Below are 22,835 nucleotides of genomic sequence, written 5' to 3'. Positions count from 1 at the left end.
AGCTACATATACCCTAATTCCAAAAACAGCTATGACAAGTGGCCAGACCCTGGGGGAAGACAGTGTGACTCCATGTGCTCCATCTTACCTAAGGGATTATAAGATGTTAGGATATTTATTCTAAAGATCTGCATCCAGGACAAACAGTGACGGAAAGTAGATCATGGCAGGTTTAAAGTCTTCGGGCTCTTAAGTTATATGCCAAGTATTGCTATTCCTATCATTTTGAGCCACCACCGTCCTCCCCTCCCAACATCCAAAAAAGAAAACTTTAAAATGACTAGTAGATAGACATTTTATTTTAGTCTGCTAGTTCAAAGAGTTGTCTCTGGAATCAGACCTAGGTATAATCCCCAGTTCTACAGTGGAACTAACTTACTTTCTCTGAACCTCATGAAAGTTATTAATCTCTCTCAGCTTTAAGCCTTCATTTCTTTAAACTTTTGCCAAAAAGTCATTTTCCACATGCACCAGAAAACCTAACTTGCCTACAAGTTTATTTCTCACATTTATGGGACTGCTAAGCAGCCTATTTCTGCACTTCTTACTCAAGAAATCCTGAGAATAGGTTAATTTACTTATTTTACATGTATTGATCACCTACCACATACCAGGCATCCTTCTGGGCCCTAGCAATGTATCAGTGGACAGACAGACATAATCCCTACCCTTTAGAGCTTGTAATTCCAAGACTGATGAATGTTGAAGAGGAGAAAATTCAACACCCTATTGAAGTATGTAGTGAGGGAGTCTGATCTATGGGGAAGGAAATGACAGCAACAAAAGCCACGCCCCCAAACAAATAATATTTAAACAAACAATAATGCATCATGTAATCAGATACAAACGCATTAGGAGTATATTGAAATTAATGAACGGTTATCTGAAATCTTAATGTAAGAAGTTGCACCCTAAATTTATGTGAGGTATTGGCAAGGGAAAATGGAAGGGCATTCCAAATGAACAAAAGGTAAATGTTAAAGCCCCAGGAATGGAAAGTGTATTTGTGGAATGGCAAGTGACTGAGGGGCCCAAGTGTGAAGACTATAGAAATGGGAGGTTTGGGATTTTATATTCAAGGAGATAGGTATTTATAATCTTGCAGGCACATTGATGGAGGATTCTTGGAACAGTGTTAAGAGAGGGAATTGGATTTGGTGACATGGAGGAAAGCCTAAGAAAAAGCTGGATCGAGTCTGGCATGATTTGAGTAAAAGTTTGCTTGTCATTTTATTTGAGACCTTCCTTGAATCCTTTATATAATCCTGTTTGATCTGACACAACATGAAATTTCAGATGTATTGATGGTGTTGGAGGAGAATCAGAGGGGAAAGACTGGATGTTGTCTCACCCTGAATCTAAGAGTAATTTAAGAGTTTTAGTAGCTTGTTAACCCATTTACAGTTTTTAGCTAGCAAGATAGAAACTTGCTAATAAGTTACTACAATTTTTAAATACTTACATGTTGTGATGATTAAAGTATCTGTCTGATGTTCACCTTCATCCACAGTGTGGAAGATACAATGGAATCACTGAAACACCTGTAGATGGGGCAGTGTGGAGGGAACCGGAAACAAAGGGATAAGGTTTACTGTAACATCCACTGTTACTCCATTAAAAAGCTGTTCTTAGCTTGACTGTTTATCACTGGAGACACGTGAATACACTCACACTATAGGGGGGAAATGTCTGTCAGCAACAGCATCTGTTTCTAAGCAAGCAGACACTTAGGCTAGTGTTGCCACTATTTATGCAGTATCTTTGGATCTTTTGAAAGATGTACTGGTACAGTAACTTCTGAGTCTCTTCTAGGTGGGCTACCCGAATGTTGGTAAGAGTTCAACAATCAACACCATCATGGGCAACAAGAAGGTATCTGTGTCTGCCACACCGGGTCACACCAAGCATTTTCAGGTATTTCTACAGCATCAGCCTCTTACTTCCTTCTCAACCAGTTCTTCCCTGTGGGTATTTTCCTAAATTCTTTGCCACTCACGCGCTGCTCTTTCCCCTCCTCTGCTCAGCACAGCCTCTTCCTTGTCTTTCAGACTCTTTATGTGGAACCTGGCCTCTGCTTATGTGACTGCCCAGGCCTGGTGATGCCGTCCTTTGTCTCTACTAAGGCAGAGATGACCTGCAATGGAATCCTCCCAATTGACCAGATGAGAGATCATGTCCCACCCGTGTCACTAATATCCTTTCTACTTTGCAGAGACTGGTTGTTATGTATATATTAAGGTTTCAGGTTTTGGATATTGCCTTGCATTTGATGAATTCATGTCTGATATCTTAAGAATGGAAAATCTAAAGTGCTTATCAGTGATCTCCCTAAGTTTGTGCAGTGAGACAGCATCAGGACTTCAGCATTAGAGCCTCACATATCCTGACAGCCGTGCATGTGGCCTGGTGACAGTGCAAGAGCCCAGGCTCAGGATCTCAGCATGGAGTTGCCAACTGGTTTGAATCCTGACACTGCCATTTGGGCGACCTTGCTAAACTTGCCTAACCTTGTAGAAATTTTCCTTTTCTATAAAATGTGGGTAATAATAGCTACTTCACAGTTGATTGTGAGAATTTAATCATTACAGCTGCATGTGTACTATGTGCTTTACAAAATATTTACCAAATAATATGTTGTTTAATTCTTAAAACAAGCACCTTACCCTTGAGATGTGTACTGCTGTTACTGTTGCCATTTCCTCAAACTTGAGGAAACTGAGGCACAGAGAAGTTAAATAATTTGCCTGAGATCTCAGTAGGAGCAGGTTAGAAGCTCTGTTGCCTCTGCAGCATAAGTTAACTTACTTAAAACGTCCAACATAGTTTCTGGCATGATGAAGACAGATCTGTTAAGAACTGCATTATCTAAGATTTTACCCTATTTGCAAGCTAACAAGCTGGTCTGTTACTGTTCTGTGGATGCTGGCAGAAAACAGGAAACTCCATGAAAGTGGTACACTGATTTTTTGGTTTAAGTGGACAAAATTTCGGTCCCTATACAGTTCTTGACAGGATCCGTAATGACTATACTTAAGGCCACAGCTTTTTGTTTACCCCCAACTTGTTTTCTCTCTAAATAGGAAATAATGAGTAAGAGTTCACTTACCAGGATAAATAGAACATAGTATACTGTTAAAATAGAATACTGTACATATAGTTGTTTAAAAGAATGCACTGAATCTACCTATAGCACGTGAATGTTCTGTGGTATAAGACGTAATGTTGTAAATGACTTAAGAAAAATCTGGGTAATTAGACAAAGAAGGAAAAAAACAATCTCTCCTTGCATAGTTGAAAGGATTAGAAACAGACTCTTTGTCCCTTATCTCTGAATTAGGATCATCTCAACTTTTTTGTTTACTTAGGTAAAAAGGGGTCAAATTAAGATCTATTTCAGAGATAATTATTGTGAAAGGATCACTTGGAAGTGATCATGGGTGCATAGGCTTTGTTTTAAAGAAACAGTCCTTTAACAAATAACTATACTCCTCTTTTGGAGATGTGAGGTTTTGGTCATAGAACTACTGAAGAACTGTGTTCTTAAAAGCATGTGCCAGGTGCCATGGGAAGGAGGGGGTCAGTTCAAGAAATAGATTCCTTGACAAGCTTATGTTTGCCAGAATATTCCAAGACATGTTTTAGAAGCTACCTATGGCATTAGTATCATAAAGCCTAGAGAAGATGAAGATCCCCATCGACCTCCAACATCAGAAGAACTGTTGACAGCTTATGGATGTGAGTTGTGATTTATTTTAAAACATGAAAAAATAATATAGTTAATAAGATAAGTATTCCTCTGCAAAGATACAAATTCAGAATTTCTCCCTACCATTGGTCATACCATCTTTCAGGGTTGATGCTTCTGTTCTCTTTGTTGGCCTCACCTACAGAATGGCCTCCAGGTAGCTGATTTGGTGATGTTTCGGGGTCTAGCAGTAAAGGAGGGAGAGCTGACTGCTACCTGAGTAGTATTTTTACTTCAATGCATTAAATTCTTTTTAAAGTTAGAGAGGGAGATGCTTTGTATCCCTTGCCTCTTCCCCAGGTCTGCCTTTTCATGTAGAACTCAATCTCTAGGGAGATACACATCTTCCCATGCTCTCCTGGTCTCCTTTCTTTCATAGGGACCCCAGGGCCTGTCACAGGCTTCTAGAGAAAAAGCCCTTAGGACATTTACTGCTTTGATGGTACCCAGCTGCAGACACAGGGGTTCTAATTTAAGGCTCTGTTGGCTCTTTCTGGAGTCTCCCAAATGGGAGAAAGGGGATGTTGGGAAAAGAAGCAAATACTTGGAGAATTTCTTGAGTAATTTTGTTTTCTAAACCCAGTTTGACTGCCTTGTGAAATGATTCTCTGCAGTAAATGGACTTTTCATTTAATCTTTTGAACTTCCGTTCATATCTTTATGATTACAGAAACCATGGGGTATTTAGGGTAGTAACACATAAGAAAATTGCAGTAAGATGGTAATGAAACCCATATTCATCTTAACTTGTTTCCATTGGAAAATACTTTTTTTGAGTGTTTATTGTTTATTTTAATACTTTTCACTTGAATATTTTTTGTATTTTTCAAAAAAGGCTTATCAGAGTGGGGTAGGAGAGTTGTGAGGGGAGCATCAGAAGGCAAGGCCCTCTGAGATTGGGACAAAGAGGAGCTTGGTTAGGACAGACACAAAACATCCTCCTTCCCCTCCGTCAGTCCCTTGTAAGCCTTATTTAAGCCCACAACTGTACCACCACCATGTTTTACCACCCCAGTTCCACATGGGAGTTACCTGTTACCTTTACCTACCATTTCTCCAATTGACTGTGATTTTTAGTTAGCTTAAATACAAACTTTTAGGTGGTCCAGGAGGAACCCATGTCTACCTAAAGGAATAGCAATGTTAGAAACATTTCCATGCATGTGTGGCTTGCCTTTACAGGAATTGCCACCAGGTGGGAAGGAGTTTGGGTTATTTGAGTATTTACTGGTAAGAAAGGATTTGATCTGAATAGTGCTTAAGTCAGGCCTTGAATATATCTCATTTGAGAGACACTACGGAGGATAAATACTCAACACTTAATGGCAAGACTGGTATAGGCACAAAAACCTAGAACTAGAAGAGATCCTAAAGATCACCCTAGCTTTCATCTCTCTTTTTTTAAGACATATATTCTGAAATCAGCATGAAATGACTTGCCCACCTGACCTTGGGTTAGTGGCATAGCAGCAGAGAACCCAGATTTCCTAATCCAGACCTCTCTCCAGTACAGTAGCCTGAAAGATGGGGAGAGGTAGAGCTCTGCCAAACTTCCCATTTGATTTGACTTTCAGATAAAAATATTAAGAGTCTTAAGATTTTTCATCTAATTCTATCCGATAAAATCAGAGTCAGGGAAAAGCCAGTTTGTAAAAAATGGATGACTTACACATGTAAAGTATGTAAGATCTGCGGGTCTATACAGATTAGTCCCTGACAGTTCATTTTAAAAGACATTGGTAAATACTACCATTTTAATATGTGTTTCTTTGAATACTAGTGGAATTGAGCATCTTTCCACATTTGTGGAAATACCCATCTATATTTCCTTTTTTCCTTGCTTGAATTTGGTACTTGTGAAAGTATTCCCTATCCCAAAAGGATAACATTTTTCCTGTAATATCTTGTTTTTTAATACCTTTAGATTTTTAATCTACCTGAATGGATTTTTGTATATGGTGTGACCTAGGCTTCTATTTTCTTCTAGACTAAAAGAGCCAACACAAAAACTAGTATGTGAGGAATCTGAGTTCTGAGCCCAGCTTGTTTGTCAAAGCCCATGTTCTTAAGTACTGGGCCCCCTTTCTGCCTCTAATTGAGTAGTATTAGAGGGATCTTTGTTGCATATGTGGGAAACTGGAAAAAGTCTAGGTACATCGTTACATAAGAAAACTTGCTCTGTTGCTTTTGGCTTTGCTAGTAATATTGACAACATAGCATTCTACAAGTTGATTCCATGAATATTTAAAATCAAGAGTGGAAGAAATCACTGGAGTAGAGAGAAATTGAACATGTCTGTCACCACTTGGTGCTAGGATATTAGATATAACAATATGGTCTAGTCTCCTGGATTATCAAGTATTTTTAATAATGGTAACCAAAATACCTTCCACAATGATAATTGAAAAACCAAGACTAAAATTGAATAGTTAATGTGGTAGCAGTAAGGACTAAATTTCCATCACCTCATTTGACTTTGTTGTGATGTTTTGTCTTCTAGCTTAGGTTTTGCAAAATTCATTTCTCTTCACAGATATGCGAGGATTCATGACGGCACATGGTCAGCCAGACCAACCTCGGTCTGCACGCTATATCCTGAAAGATTATGTCAGTGTAAGTGCACCTTGCTTCTTGTTGCTCTTCAGTAAGCAGGCCTCTGTCTCCACAGTGTGTTCTTAGGTAATGGCAACCTGTTCAGTTGTAAAGGGGATATTTTCTGTTGAGATTGTCTTATAACTGGAGTTATATAGTCTTGATCTAAGGAAGCTAGCATCATATAAGTAAATCATAGAACTGACTGACAGCATAATATGAGAGAGAGATGAAGATCTCTGAATATCTCTTACCAGTAAAAATGGTAAATTTGTGCCTCTGATATTTCTATCTCCTACAGCCTTTTGCTTGTTTCTATTGCAGCTGTATCACAGTCTTCCTTGTAGTATTGGTGTTTATATGCCTTTCTTTCTCCGTATATTATCTAGCAACAATAATAATCATAGATAACATGTATTCAAAGCTAGCCCTGCTAAGAATAGTTCTAAATGGCTTATATGTATTATCTCATTAAAATTGCATGTCTTAACTATTGTCATGTTGCAAATGAGGACATGCTAAGTGTGGGTTTTCCTCATCAGTAAAACCAGAATTAATAGTACCTGTTTTAGGAGATTATTAGGGAAAATAAATGAGAACAATGTGTTTGTGGAGACGTACACAGACATACGCACACCCCTAAGCTCAGTTTCTTATACATAATTAGCCCCAATAATTTATATGCATTAAGCTTAATTCTTTATACACGTAAGCATTACAGGGCCCTAGTGATCACTGGTTGTGGGGATTTGGCTACATTTCCTCCTCTTCATACCACATCAGTGGAGCTCTGAGAGTATAGAAATGAAAGTGGGCAGCCATATTCTCTTGCCTTCAATTCAGAAGGAAAGTAGTTAATAAAATATTTGTGTGGGTGGATAAATTATTATTTATTCACTTACAAAACTGGACTATGGGAAGAGACTTATACCCGTCCAGTTTTAAATCCTACCATTTACAACATGGATGGAGCTAGAGGGTATTATGCTCTGAAATAAGCCAGGCAGAGAAAGACAAGTACCAAATGATTTCACTCATTTGTGGAATATAACAACAAAGCAAAACTGAAGGAACAAAGCAGCAGCAGACTCACAGACTCCAAGAAGGGACAAGTGGTTACCAAAGGGGAGGGGTTAGGGTGGGTGGGGTGGGAGGGAGGGAGAAAGGGATTAAGGGGCATTATAATTAGCACACATAATATAGGTAGGTCACGGGGAAGATAGTACAGCACGGAGAAGACAAGTAGTGACTCTAGCATCTTACTATGCTAATGGGCAGTGGTTGCAACGGGGTGTGTTGGGAGGAATTGATAATATGGGTGAATGTTGAAACCACAGTGTTGCTCATGTGAAACCTTTGTAAGATTGTATATCAATGATGCCTTAAAAAAAACATTTTTTAGATTGTTTTTGGTGGAAAGTAGAAAACTTGCACCCAGGAACAACTGCAACCAGCCATTTTACGGTTATACCATTGAATCGTGTCCTGGTTTTCATTTTGGAAAATATTCATAAGTATAATCATATATAGGCATACTGAAGAATACTTTAGTAGAAATGTAAACAAGGTAAAAAGGAGCTCAGAGAAGAAAGATTTCATTCTCACCTGGGGGTTCTGGAAAGAGCTAGACTTCTAGAGCACTTTAAGGACCATCTTCACATATTACCTAGAACTCTTCAGATGCAGTTGACCAAAACTCAGTGCAGCTGGCTTGATCCAGAAGGCAGCTCTGCCAGAGTGTGCCTGGTTGGAGATAACTTCTGTGAGGACTTTTTCTTGGTCCTGGGCTAACACAGATGGCACTTGTGTGAACTGTTACTCATGTGGTCTTCATAGGGCAGACTTCTGTTCTGTCATCCTCCTCCTGGAAGAGATCCTGTGACCTTTCAGCATCAGCACCATCGACTCCTAGAGAACAAAACAAATGGTGGTGAAATAAGAATACAACCAGGAAGAAATAAAAAAGCAAAACAGATTGAAAATACAGTTGACAAAACATTTTTCCATCAAGTAAGTTTTAAAGTTTTTCCTTTAGCTTCTGATCCAACACATTTTTTTTGTATAATAGTTTCATTGAAATATGCATTCAAGTACCATGAAATTCACTCCTTTAAAATGTACAATAATTTATAGCATCTTCACAGAGTTGTATAACTGCCACCACTAATTTTAGAACATCTTTATCATGTCAAAAAGAAACCCTCCGCCCATTAACGTTCACTCCCCAATCCCTGCCAATTACTTATCTACTTTCTCTCCATATAAATTTACCTATTCTGGACATTGCATTATAAATGAATTCCTTCACTCTGAGGTCTTTATGACTGGCTTCTTTAACTTAGCATAAGGAATTCAGTGTTCATCCATGTATTGGTACTTCATTCCTTTTTATTGCTGAATAATATTCCATGGAGAGAGAGAGAGTGTGTGTGTGTATACCACATTTTGTTTATCCATTTGTCAGTTGATGTACATTTGGATTGTTTTTGCCTATTATGAATAATGCTGCCATGAACACTCATGTGCAAGTTTTTATGTGGACATTTATTACCTGTTCTCTTGGATAATTGTAGGAGTGGGGTTGTTGGGTCATACGCCAACTGTGTGTTTAGCATTTGAGTTACTGCCAAACTTTCCAAAGTGGCTGCCTTATTTTATATTCCCACTAGCAATGTGTGAGGGTTCTGATTTATCCACATCCTTGTCAGTATTTATTTTCTGGGTTTTTTGTTTTGATTTGGTTTGGTTTGTTTTTTTAGCCATCTTACTGTATGTGAATTGGTATTGCCTGATTTTGATTTATTTTTCCCTAATGACTAATGTCAAGCATATTTTTACATGCTCATTGGCACGTGTATGTCTTCTTTGGAAGAATGTTGTTGAGCTGTAAGAGTTCTTTATATATTATGGATATAAGCCTGTATCATAGTAATGATTTGCAAATTTTTTCTCCCGTTTTAGAGGGTTGTCTTTTCTCTGAACCAACTTACAGTTTTTTTATATCATACTTACAGTTTGTATACAGCATTTTAAATGAAAAATTTATGTGCAGCACAGTTAAATCCTATTGTTACAATTACTATATTTTTAAACACTTTTGTGACTGCTAGAGCCCCAAAAAATGGGGAGTGGGGAAGCTATATCCAGAGAATGCTTCTCTCTGTATTTATATGGTGCCTTGTGTGCCTCACACATGGAGCCTGTGCTAGGGCAGGCCAAGCAGATACTACATTTGTTTTAAATGGCAAAGCTGGGATAGAACTTAGATTGTATTGGCTCCTAGTTTGAATTATTGCCAAGTCTGCCGATATTTAGAAGAAAATATACCAGTATTAGAAAGATTACATTCTACTACTTGGACCTACATCTGTCATACAGGACATATAAGTTGAAGTTTTGAGTATTTTGAAGAAGTTTCTCAGTCAGGTATAAGAAAGCTGAAAACCTACAGTTAATTATAATAACTAAGCTTTAACCTCTAGAGTAATATTTTATTATAAGATTATGAGATATTGCTTTACACTTGTAAATCATATTAGATTTAAGGTTTTTTTTGGTAAGTGAACTTAAAATTTGTTTATTTCCTTTTTTTGTTTTGTTTTCCTTTTCTGAAAATCACTAGTTTACAAAAACTTTTATGAACACTCACTATGTGCTAGCTATTCACATAGGACCTGGGATACCAAAATAAGACACAGTTATTGCTTTCAGGGAATTCACATGCTAGCAAAGGGAAGATGGGCAATGACAAGTAATATGACCTGTTAGGTCTGGGACAGAAGTATAAGTCAAGTACTTTGTGGACCCAGATGGTGAGCAGTTCATCTTGAGACTGGGAGCAGTGTGACTGAGTGAAAGCTAGAGAGGAAGTGATATTTAAGGTGGACTTGGGGACAAATAAAAATGTGCCTGTTGGAAGGAGTGGTAAGAGCCAGATTTTCAGGTAGCAGTATGAACAAGGGCATAAGGATATGGGAGTGTGGGTTTTCTCAGTAGAGAGCCTGTGCTGTGGGTGGCCTTGGGTGCTGGTGGTAAAGAATGCAGAGTCAGTTGTAACCAAATTTGAATTGAGGCAGGTTGAGTTTTGGTAGCAAGATAGAGATTTCCAGAAAATAGCATTTGGGGTCTAGTTATAGATGGTATTTGAAGCTATGGGACTAAGCAAAGTTGAAGAAAAAGAAGATGAACTGAAGACAGAATTCTAAGAGATTTATCACTTAAGGCATGGTAGAAAAAGACCAGTGAAGGAGATGGAAGTCCACTTTCTAAGAGTTCTCCAGAAGTAATACTGTGCTGAGATCTCACTATTTCTCTGAATTCCTAGGAAAATGTGAGAGCTTTGACCAAAGGAGTCCAGGCTGTTATGGGCTACAAGCCTGGGAGTGGCCTGGTGACCGCAGCTGCTGTGAGCTCTGAGGGTGGAGCTGGGAAGCCCTGGAAAAAACATGGTAACAGAAATAAAAAAGAGAAAAGTCGCAGACTCTATAAGCACCTGGATACGTGAACCGGGCCTCTGACAGAAATGGCATCTGCCTTGTGCGCCTGGGAAGGACCAGAAGCTGCTCGATGCCCACGCTGCCGCAGAAGGGCCCCTGCTTGCACAGCTCACCCACAACCAGCAGTCAGCATCGAAACTGAGGGGCTCCTTGGGACAGCTACTCTAATGTAAACACCGTGGAGCCCCAGAAGCTTACTCCTGTAGAAGGCTCCGTTTAAGATGAGGGAGTGAATGATGTATATTTGTTAGTGTGAACAAATACACAAATGTATGCTGATTTATAAGTGGGGAGTTTTTTGAAAAGATATTAAAATTGTTGTCACTACCATATGTTTACTGGTTTATGTAAATACCATTTGGACATTTTACATTCTTTAAACAGTTCTAATTTCCCAAAACATGATGGGTTTTAGGTGGTTTCTTTTTGAGTACATTATTTAGATTAGCCATTCTCAATCTCACATACCCAACACACTCCTGATGTGGCAAAAGGCATATCAGATCTTGGAATGGTGGGCTGGCATGTGTAGTTTTAAAGGGCCCCAGAGAGCATTACCATCTAAACTGAAAATCACTGTCAATGGAAGTCATTACAGAAGTAACCATGTGTTTTTCTGCAGCTAACCCACAGGGAGTTTAATCAGTTTTTTATTGGGGCTTAGGGATCCCTGTTGTCCTTAGTACTTAAAAATCATTGAGTAAGATGAGGGCAGTTTACCTTTTATAGTCACCTTTAGAATAAAAACACTATGGCTTGTGTCAGCCTTTGATTTCTTCTCTTCTGTCTCCCTTTTTCTCCTAGCCTCATTATTCTCTTAACTCAGATCCTTACCTTATTTTATGTCATAGATATTTTAAGAAATTTAATGGACGTTTGGATGCTTTCTCCAGAAAAATGCACATTCCACATGGTTCTACAAAATGCACCAGAAGATCACAGACCCTCCAAGTTCATCCATGAATTCACAATTAAGCCTTGTCTTTAAATGACCATAATGTACTTGATATATTTTTGAATATGTTATATCTGAGGAACTAAAAAATTACATTTGTTCATTCATTGAATAAATATTTAATGACCACCTGCCATGTGGCAGGAAGGGCAGTCTAGAGAATGACAACAGCAGTAGGGCCCTGAAACAGGCGGGTGCACTGCAGGATGGATTAGAATGGCTAATCCAAATAATGTACTACATCCAGGACCTAAAAGCCTGTGAAGGGACTCTGGGTGTTTTCTGGAAAGCAGTGAGTAACCGTGGAGGGTTTGTACAGGTGAAGAATGAAGTGTTCTGATTCTTCATTTAAATATCAGGTGAAAAGTTACAGATCAAATCTGAGGTAGAGGAAGCAAAGCTGAAATGTTCTAAAATTATGTTCCTCCAGGCTTCCAGTCTTTCCCTTTTATCTGAGTGACACAATTTAAATAAAAGGCTCATGATAGAATAGGAATAAGCATTGGCATGTGAAAACATACTTTGTTCCATTTATTGAAGAACAGACACAGGCATATGACAAACTTTATACTGAATGGACAAAGCATGTTTTCAATTTTGCTTTAGTGATTGTGTAATACTAAAACAGACTTAGAAAAATAGAAATCATTCCATGCTCTTATTTTTTAACAGCTTTATTGAGATAATTCACATACCATACAAATTCACCAATTTGAAGTGTACAGTGCAGTGGTTTTTAGTATATTCACAGACTTGTGCAGCCAATTCGGAATCAGTTCTGCATAAAACCAAAAAAAGAAGCCTAGTACCTTTTAGCCCTTGGCCTCAATCCTGTTATCTTCCTAGGCCTAAGCCACCACTAATCTACTTCATACATAGAGTTGCCTCTTTATGTTTCATATAAATGGAATCATACACTATCTGAACTTCTGTGACTGGCTTTCACTTAGCCTGATATCTTCAAGGTTCATGTTACAGCATCTCTCAGCAATTTATTGCTTTTTATTGCTAAATGAAATTCCGTTGAGTGAGTTTCGTACATTTTGTTTATCCACTTAATAGACATTTGGGTTTCCACGTTTGGCTATTACAAGTAATGCTGTGAGCACTTGTGTTAAACATGTTTGTGTGAACACAGGTTTTTAATTCTCTTGAATATATAGGAGTGGACTGCTATATATTTAAACTTCAAGCAGTTAGTAGACTGTTTTCCAAAGTGACTGCATCATTTTACATTTTCCCACCAACAGTTATAAACTGGGTTCTAATTCTACACATTCTTGTCAGCACTCATTAACTTTTTTGTTTTAGCTATCCTAGGGGGTTTTAAATGATATCATTATGGTTTAAGGTTTGCATTCCCTTAATGACTAATGGAGTTGAGCATCTTTTCATGTGCTTGTTAGCTACTGGTATATCTTGTTTGAAGAATCGTATACTCAGTCTTTACCATTTTTAAATTGGGTTGCTTTTTCTTTATTGAGTTACAAAAGTTATTTATACATTCTAGATACAAGTCCCTTATGAGATACATAATATGCTAATATTTTCTACCATTCATTCAGTGAATTGTCATTTTCTTGAAAGTGTCCTTTGAAGCACATTTTTAATTTTGATGAAGTCCAGGTTAATTTTTTTCTTTGGTTGGTTGTGCTTTTGGTGGTTTATTTAAGAAACTATTGCCAAATCTAAGGTTACTAAGATTTGTATTTACCCCTATGTTTTCTTCTAAGAACCTTATGGGTTTAGCTCTTATATTTAGCTCTCTGGTCCATTGTGGGTTAATTTTGTATATGGTGTGAGAGAGGGGACACACCAACTTCATCCTTTTGCACATGGATATGTAGTAGTCCCAACACTGCTGATAAGGCTAGCCTTTCCTAGTTTAATTGTTTTGGCACCCTTGTCAAAAATGAAACATAAATTTGAGGGCTTATTTCTGCAGTTATAGCCTTTAATATTTTGCATTCATGAATGTGGTACACTTGTGAAGAGTACCTGACTCAGTTTTCTAATAAGTATTACTGCTAAGAGATGTACGTATACGGACGTGCCTCATCCCACTCCATATCCCCTAGCAGCCCCAGTGGAGAGTTCCTGTGCAAGCTGACAGCTTTCCACTGCAAGCCCTTGGTTTTCTGCTTTCCCACTTGAGGACTTTGTCCTACACCACTGGAGCTTGCTAAGCCTGCACACACAGCACAGCAGTCCAGAGGGACAAGTGATTTAACACCCCCAACAGGTAAGGAATCAGGCTGATTAGTACATACCCCAGCTTCCCTATCACTCTGTACATTGCACATGGTCCTTACCAGATCCTTAGTGGAACTGAGCTCCACTGCCCACAGCCAGAACCATCTTACTAATGCATTGTTACTTTTCTCCCTTCCCTGTCTCATTTTCTCCACTTCCCTCACTTCGGCTTCATGGGATTGCCTCCCAAATAAAGGAAGGAACCCAAACTAGGATACCCTAAAGGGGAGTTTGTATTTTCACCTTTGCTTCTGCCCAGAATGTGTCTTGTTAAGCATCCTTTGCAATTTTGTTTTTAAGTGTTCCCAGCCTTGCTTAGAGGTACTTAGTACTTTAGACTTGTGAACTGCAATCATTATCATTATCACTTCATTGTTTGGAATTTTTTCCAGCATTTTATGACAAGGAATAATATGCCACCCTTTTAAAGTAGAACCTGCTGTACATCTGCTATCTGTTTACTTTTCAGGAAATTAGAAAGGAGTAGAGGTTTTTGTCAAGAAGCCAATATCAACATATGTTTCCTTAGTGGGTAAAATGCAAAATTTGGCTGCAAGCCAGAAATTTGCATGTCACCTTGTCTTACTGGCCCTTTCCCCTCTAGCCCTTGTGGAGAAGTGAAGAGAATCAGTCAAAATTTCCACCCTGTGTAACCATTTGTTGTCTGTGTTAAACATACTATATGCCAGTTGAGGGTGGAGGCCATATGGAAAGGAAAGATCTTACTTTAAAAAGACTCCAGGATAAAGAGGAAACAACAATTCTCAGCAATCTAAAAGCAAAGGACATTCTGTAAGTGAGAAGTGCCTGCCACCTAGTAGACTGAATAAATTCTTTTGAAGTGTAATATGTGTACAGAAAGTGCACAATCTTTGAAGTGTACACATCGCTGAGTTTTCACAACACATTAACACAACCAGCACCCTGATCAAGGCAGAGAACATGACCAGCACCCCAGGAGCCCCTTTGTGATTCCTCTCAGTCACCACTGACTTTTCCAAGGATAACCGCTATTCTGACCTTTCTCACCTGCTTTTGTATTACATAGAAAGCATCAACAGTATGTACTCTTATGTATCTGGCTTCTTTATTCTAACATTGTGAGATTCATACATATTCTTATGTGTAATCCACAGAGAGTTGTTCGTTCTTATTGCTGTATACTATTCTATGCTGTGAATGTATCTGTTGTATTTATCTGATGTAGTATTGGATGTTTTGCAGGTTTAGGGGTTCTAACTTTTTTTTTGACTGATAAACTTTTTTACAACAGTTTTAGGTTCACAGCAAAATTAAGCAGATGCACAGAGTTCCCATATTCCTCCAGTTTCCCCCCTGACACACAACCTCCCCCACTGTCAGCATCCTGCCCCACCGTGGGACATTGTGAAATGGATGAACCCACATTGACATATCGTTATCACTCAAAGGGGTTGGGCATTTAACAACAGTGCTGCCTAGTAGAACTCTGCTATAGTGGAAGTGCCTCATAATCTGTGCTGTCCCATAAGACACTACAGCCATATATGACTATTAAGCACTTAAACTGTGGCCAGTGACATCTCCAGAAGTTAACTGCTAAAGGCAATGACCGCTAACTCCTACCTCACCCAGCAAAGGTAGGAATGGTGAGAATTTTCAGGGGGAGGGAGAGGAAAAGTAGGGGTGTATTTTCTATTTATAATATATACATTTCATCTACTTCTAAAGTAGACACAATGTTTTATATGACATAAAACATTGAGTTTTTTAAAAAGGACTCCTGAGTCCATAATAATGTTCAAACTGGAAAGGAGGGAACCTTTTTTTTTACCAAAGAGCACCAGTGGAAAAAATACAGAAGAAATGATAAAATCACCTTGTAACTACCAATGAAATAATGGATCAGACAAAGATCACCAATGGATGCAAGCCACTGGGTGAAAGGTCTTTGAGGAACTGGATAGTTAACACCGTTTTAAAGTATCACCATCACTTCCTTACAAAATACACAGGGAAAACGTTTTCTATAATGGAGTGATCTGGCAGACAGCACCCTCAACAAGTGATCGAATTCAGCATTACCTGTAGGGCACCAGCCTACACCTCCTGACATGGTACAACAAGAAGTACCCAACGTCTCCTTGTCCTGCTTTTGCAAACACATTTAACCTCAATTTAACCTGAATCTAATTGTGAGGGAACAATTAGACAATGCCAGATTTGAGACATTCTATAAGACATGGGACCTGGACTAAAGAGACATACAACTAAATGAATGCATTCTGAACTGAAATAATAGCAACACGGTATTAGACTATGGGAACGGAGGAGTAAATTTTAATTTGGATTACATAACCTTACTGGGATCAGTATAATAGCAGTGTGGTTATGGGGGAGAATATCCTTGGAGATATCCTGAGGCATTTAGGGGTTAAGTGTCATGGTATCTGCAATTTCAAATAGTTCTGAGTGGAGTGAGGAACAAAACATGAGCAAAGTGTTAACAGTTGATGGATCTAGGTAGGTATTCGTTCACCTCCTCTGTAGTTTGGGAATGCGGGAGTGAGGGTCATAACAATAGACAGTTAAATCCCATAAGGGCTCAAGAGCCATTCAGAATTATATGAGACCAGAACAGACAGGACTGTACGGGAGACTAGAATCAGAGTTACCACAAATTAACAGAGATGGAGCTCCTGTCTCTACTTTCTGCCTTTGCTAGCTTTTGGGAAGTGGGGTTATCCAGCTCCTGTATGGGCATGTGGGAACATGGCAGGACCCAGGCTTTTTCCTGAATTGTAAACTACACTGAGCATTTACATTTCCTTTAAATAATTATTTCAATGCAAATATTCAAATACTGAATTGCATTTAGTTGGCTCGGTAAACAGTGAGTTGCCTTGCTATGAGAGAGCATTCACTGAGATTTGCCCTTTAAAAATGTAGGGCTTTCCTTGATAAAATGTTCAGCATCTGTCAGTTCCATTAGCCCTTGCCTAGCTTCTGAGCATCGAGAAGTAGGTGACTTTCAGCAATCAGATGTTATTAATGAGAAACTTGTGGGGGGAAAAAAGTAGAGAATCTGTCACAAGATCAAACAGTGAGTTTATGAGAGTTTTAGATAGAACCCTTGATCCCAACAGTCTGACCGCCTGCTTCAATAGCGACACTCCAACATGTCCACAAAGGGACTGATTAAGATTTGGAAATGCCATTATTTCAAAATGCATTCTTTTAGAATTGATCTTTCCATAGCAGGTAAATCAAACTTACACAGGGCTTTTTTTTTTTCCGGTTTTTTTTGGTATCATTAATCTACAATTACATGAAGAACATTATGTTTACTAGGCTCCCCCCTTCACCAAGTCCCCCCGACAAACCCCATTACAGTCACTGTCCATCAGCGTAGTAAGATGCTGCAGAATCCCTACCTGTCTTCTCTGTGTTGTATAGACGTAGGGCTTTTTTTAAGTGTTACTGTTTGAGCAGTAGCCACAAGCCCTTCCTCTAAATAATGCACTTTACAAGAATGTTGACAGGAGGCGCTGTTTCCTCTGAAGAGAAAGCTATGGAGCTGCCTGCCTGCAGGGTGGGTGGCTGGGGTTTGTGGGCAGGACTGAAAGCCCGCCCAGGTTCCTGCAGCCTTCCCTTCATCAGGACAGTGCCCGCGGCTGTGTGCCTCTGCCAACAGGATCTGCCTGAGAGCCATGGGGCGAGGATGTGTGTGTTATGGCCTTGTTAGCTTTTCTTTTTGGCAAACTCTACCCCTTGGCCCAAACCATTAGCTTCTGGGTGGGGCAGCTGTGGGGCCTTGGAGGAGGCTGGTAAGGGAACTGATTCACTTCCTGGGGGCTGAACTTGTCAACAGTCTTATATAAGGTGCTGGGAAAATTTGGGAGGCACTCTAAAGACAATGAAGGAGTTAGAATATCCAACCCTAAATGATAGCTGCAGGCTCAAGTCCTGATTCCTGCCTGTCTGGCTATGCACTGCCTCTCCAGCCTCATCTACCCTCACGGCAGTACCTCCGCTTCCTTGCCTGTGTCCACAGGATATGCTCTCCCCCCTCCTGGAGGGCCTTCACAGGACTGGTACCATGGCCTCGTTGCCAAAAGCAGACGTATCCTCCAAAGCCCAGCTCATGCATTTCTGTGATGCATTTCCCCATCACACCTGCACACGCAATGTTAGTGTCAGCAAAGCACGATAAACAAGCTCTTACTATAGTGCATATCACATTTCCATGGCTTGTTGAAGAATCAGTTAATTCTTCCTCTTCCTTATTATGTGCCTGGCATTCAGCTAGGAGCTGAGGATCCAGATCTGAACTAAACAACCCTGGTTGCCGGACACTCACAGCCTGGTAGACAGACAACACTCATCTCACTTGGAGAGGTATCCTCTAGGAGTAGATAGGCCACAGGCTTATATGCCCCTACAGGACCAGGACCCAGAATCAGTCTGTGCAGGGAAGACCATTTGGGAGAGACAATCATGAATTAGGTATTGACATGTTCAGTGAGACATGCAAGTGAAGATGTCAAATAGGCAGTTGCATATGTGAGTCTAAAGTTTGGGAAAGTGATATGACCTGGAGACTCTCATTCAGGAGGCATAGGTATAGGGACAGTACTGAAAGCTAGAAGATCAGATGCTTCGGGCACCTGGTAGAGAACAGAAGAGAACCAAGAACTGAGCTCTGTGTCTCCCCACCATTGGTTGACCTTCACATTTTCTTTTTTAGTGGATCAGAGGTTCTTCGTAGGAAAGACAGTAACAACAATAATTTCCTCTGTTGAAATATGTGCGGGACACTTTATCTCAGGGTTTCTGATAATCACAGAATGACCTTTATTTGACAGGTAAGAATGCACAGTGCAGAGAGGGTCAGGGCTTGTTCCCAGCCACAGCTGCAAGGGGGCAGAGTGAGAACTCCAGTCCCAGATTTGCAGGCTTCAAAGCCCACATTCTTCCCAGTGCATCTTTTTATGAGCCAAAATGTCCAGTGACTGATGAGCTCCCCCAAAACTGTCCATCCTAAGAGGGCCATGTCCATAACCCAGTCTTACCTAAGAATCTCACAGGAAGCTATGAAAATACTGTGTAGTAGGTTGAATAATGACCCCCAAACATATCAGGTCCTAACCCCAGGAACCTGTACACATTACCTTATGTGGAAAGAGTCTTGACAGATGGGATTAAATTAAGGATCCTGAGATGGCGAGATTAACAAGGATTATTTGAGTAGGTCACAAATGCATTCTATAGGAGGCAGAGGGAGATTTAACTCACACAGAACAAGGCAATGTGCCACGAGGCAGAGATTGATTCAAATGATGAGGCCACATGGCAAGAAACTCCAGCAGCCACAGAAGCTGAAGGAAGCCAGACAACAGATAGAAACCCCCTCCCCCATCCCCCAGAGGGAGGCAGCCCTGCTGACAAGATTTTGGTCCAGTGAAACTGCTCTCAGGCTCCTGGCCTGCAGAACCGTGGGAATAATTCCTACTTCTTTAAGTCACTAAATTTGTGGTAATTGTTACAGCAGCCACAGGAAATAAATCCAAGCAGGTTCCAAGGACACATGCCCAGAAAGCTGGATTCGGCAGGTCTGTTTTTTGACAGGCAACCAGAGTGACTCTGCCACCTGCCTTCTAGGGAGCACATGGCCCCAGCTGCTCAGGCAGGGACCCAAAGGACAAACCCTTAAGCCAGGGATTTCTGTTCCAGTGTGAATTCCTCTGTGAAATCTCTAGTTGAATTTCAGGGAATCCATAAATTCCTTAAGATTATATTAAAAATTGTGTGGATGTGTGCACATACTAGTATTTTTCAGGGAGGTTTTCTTCAAATTCTCAAAAAGACTGAGAACTAACCATTCTAAGAAAAAACTGTAGAGGTGTATAAACCTGGTCCAGGGTGGGTGGGGAGGAATAAAGCAATTTTTAAATTAGGGCCAACATCCAAGGGCTTATACTGAGCCTGAAAGAAAGGGGAGGCTTAATAAAGAGTGAACCAAATTAAACAGTGGTGTCTGCAAGTCTCAGCAAAACGGGGGACAAGGTAGCCTGGCCTTGGGGTGGGTGAGAAGGTGATAAAAGACTGTGCAGGGTGTGTCTTTACTTTGGTGAGATAGTGTAATAGGTGATCTTTTGGAAAAGTCGGTAGGCAAAGTCACCAGGGAAACTCCAGATGCAGGTGAACACAGGTCAGCATCCCTGGGAGGTCAAGGGAGAGAAGACCATTTATAAGCATATAGAATACACACCAGAACAGCCCTGAGAGAACCAGAAGTCAGGGATTTCAGACTGTGGGAATTGTTTATAGGCTATGAGAAACTGGAGTTAACTGCTTAATCTTGTCTTAGCTGGCATTCATTCTGTATCACTTCATCTTAATCCTTTTATTATTTCAATTTTGGCCACTTGTTTAAAAACATGTTAATTTTGCCTTTATTTGTTCAACTGCTTGTTTAATGTCTCTCTCTCCTACTGTAGTGTAAGCTCCACAAAGGTGGGGACCTTGCCTGTTTTTCTCAAGCGTGTGTCCCTGGCTCATTGCACAATGCCTGACATACAGTATTTCATTTGTCCTGTGAGTGGCCATAACTTTTAAAAAAGAGTGAACCAGTAAAATAGTGTATCCACTTTGGAAAATAGTCTGACCCCCAAACTTTAAACATAGAGTTACCATGGGGCCCAGCAATTCCACCTCTAGCTATATGCCCACGAGAACTGAAAACCTATGTCCACATCCACACAAAAAATTGTACATAAACATTCATAGCAGCATTATTCATATTAGCCAAAATGTAAAAATAAATCAAATGTCCATCAACTGATGAATGGATAAGCAAAATGTGTTCTAGCCATACCGTGGAATATTATTCACCCATGAAAATGATTATATACTAACACATGCTTCAAAATGGATGAACCTTAAAAACATGCTAAGTGAAAGAAGCCAGTCACAAAAAGGTCATCTATTGGATGATAGGCAAGACCATAGAGGACAGAAGGTAGATTTGTGTTTGCCAGGGGCGAGGAATGTTGAGCGGGAATGGAGAGTAACTGCTAACGGGTGCTGGCTTTTTTTTGGTGAATGATGAAAATGTTCTGAAGTTGGATAATGGTGGTGGTTGCACAACTCTGGATATACTAAAAACCACTGAACTGTACACTTTAGAAGGACAAATTTTATGGTATATGAATGTGATCTCTATAAAGCTGCTATGATTAAAAATGAAAAAAGTGATTGTCATGTCCTTCTTTAAGCAAACTTACTAAAATTAACAAGGATTTAAAAAATTATAATAGTTTGTTTCCAAGGAAAACAGCTCTGCTTGCCAGAATCATGTGGCAGAGTGGCTGGATGGGAGGGGACAGATGCACAGATCACCGGCCTCCTTGGCTGCTGGGGTCGCCTTCTAGTGTGACTTCCAGAAGTCTGGGTTGGGCGACTGAGTAGGGGCGGAGGGTGACGTCGACAGATGCAGAAAAGAAAGTGAGAGGAGATGTAGGGGGATTTGCTCACCAGCATGTCTGTCTCCTCCCCACTCCCTTTGTAGTCTGCTTCCAACAATGATCAGCAGGACCAGGCTCCACTCGCCTCGGGTTGCCCACCGCCCCGGCGCTTCGCCACGCGCGAAGTATGTGTATTGTCTGGCTCATAAAATGTGGCGGATTTGGGAACGCACAAAGGCTGCCACACGCTGACCTGGCAGGCACCAGGTCTGTATTCTGCTCTGCCTCCGGGTTTGCGGGTGCTGGCGAAGAGGTCAGCGGGAACCGCGCCACCTCTGTCTTGGGGGCCAGGGTGCAGCCTTTGTGCCGAGGCCGCTCCCGGCTCCCGCCGCTGGGAGGCGGCCTTCCGCCCGCCGACCCCCGACAATAGCACAAGGGGTGGGGAGCCGCGCAGTCCCGGAAACTTTCCCCGGTGCCTTCGCCGCCGCCGTCTGCGCACGGGAGCGCACAGCTGGGCGGCCGCGGTCGTGCGCGCGACCTGGGCCGAGCGGCGGAGCCGACCCCAGCGAAGGGGGCGCGAGCGGCAGCGCCCGGGGCTGCCCGCAGCTGGGGTGACTGCGCCCGAGTCCTGGCCACGCGGAGGTTCGGGCACTGGGCCGGGCGGAGCCGAGCCGTGCCATGGGGGAGGCGCCCAGCCCTGCGCCGGCGCCCGCGCTCTGGGACTGGGACTACCTGGACCGCTGCTTCGCCCGACACCGCGTCTGCATCTCCTTCGGCCTGTGGATCTGCGCCTCCTCCTGCTGGATCGCCGCCCACGCGCTGTAATGGGGACCGGGACCGGGCGGCGCCAGGGTGGGGGCCGGGTCTGCTGCGGAGGGAATGGGGCGCTACCCTGCCGCTAACTAGAGGGAAGGGGGCAGAAAGGAACGAAGCAGGAGGCAGCATAGTTCCAGGATCGAAACTAACATTTTGTGGCCGACTGAAGTCGAACACTTCTTTCTGGATTCCCTGCACAGGGAGGCTGGGCTGTGAGCCAGCAGGAGGTGGCCGGGCAGTGCAGTGCATGGGGCCCTGGACAGGAAGCTGGGAGTTCTGGATTCTATGTCAGCCTTTTCCCATTGAATTGCCTTGTGGGCTGGGCAACTATAAAACCTCTGAGCCTCATTTTCCTCATGTCAATGGGGATTATTGATAATTCATAGAACGGATGGGAGGGTTAAATGAGTTAGTAGGGTAAAGCTGTTAGTAAGTGCTCATTAAAAATCATTATTATTGCTCCAACTCTGCCACCAACCTTTGGCAGAGGGCAAGGATCTTAGACAAGTGTGTCCATATTTCAACAATCAATT

The 22,835-nt window shown here is 41.2% G+C and overlaps 2 protein-coding genes and 1 long non-coding RNA gene across 16 annotated transcripts in view; 2 read left to right on the top strand and 1 right to left on the bottom strand.

Moving 5' to 3' along the window:
* LSG1 (large 60S subunit nuclear export GTPase 1) overlaps positions 1-11,160 on the top strand; it is a 31,670-nt gene extending 20,510 nt beyond the window's left edge. Inside the window, exons 9-14 of the mRNA XM_036875366.2 lie at positions 1,813-1,914; positions 2,049-2,192; positions 3,612-3,735; positions 6,279-6,358; positions 8,174-8,347; positions 10,662-11,160. Coding sequence (XP_036731261.2) covers positions 1,813-1,914; positions 2,049-2,192; positions 3,612-3,735; positions 6,279-6,358; positions 8,174-8,347; positions 10,662-10,841 — 804 coding nt within the window. The 3' untranslated portion in view covers positions 10,842-11,160. The remainder of the gene's footprint in view (positions 1-1,812; positions 1,915-2,048; positions 2,193-3,611; positions 3,736-6,278; positions 6,359-8,173; positions 8,348-10,661) is intronic.
* LOC118907115 (uncharacterized) lies at positions 1,239-22,313 on the bottom strand. Of its 3 annotated transcripts, none has more exons than XR_005022709.2 (4): positions 22,219-22,313; positions 7,943-8,245; positions 6,211-6,435; positions 1,239-1,541 (listed from the first exon to the last, which is right to left on the bottom strand). It is a non-coding gene; the product is annotated as an uncharacterized LOC118907115 (long non-coding RNA). The 3 variants fall into 3 exon arrangements; XR_005022710.2 differs by lacking the exon at positions 22,219-22,313 and adding an exon at positions 21,557-21,676; XR_008997348.1 differs by lacking the exon at positions 22,219-22,313 and adding an exon at positions 21,557-21,676 and having other exon boundaries at positions 8,004-8,245.
* Positions 22,025-22,835, top strand: part of TMEM44 (transmembrane protein 44) — a 32,608-nt gene continuing 31,797 nt past the window's right edge. For all 12 annotated transcript variants that reach the window (XR_008997346.1, XR_008997344.1, XR_008997343.1 and 9 more), the window contains exon 1: positions 22,025-22,307. Coding sequence is in view for 7 of the 12 variants with exons in the window: in XM_057501333.1 (XP_057357316.1) it covers positions 22,165-22,307 (143 nt within the window). In the remaining 5 variants the exon portion in view is untranslated. The remainder of the gene's footprint in view (positions 22,308-22,835) is intronic.

This window comes from Manis pentadactyla, chromosome 1, assembly GCF_030020395.1.
Source record: "Manis pentadactyla isolate mManPen7 chromosome 1, mManPen7.hap1, whole genome shotgun sequence".
Lineage (NCBI taxonomy): Eukaryota > Metazoa > Chordata > Mammalia > Pholidota > Manidae > Manis > Manis pentadactyla.
The sequence above is the reverse complement of the archived record's forward strand: the minus strand, read 5'-3'. Positions and strand labels throughout refer to the sequence as shown.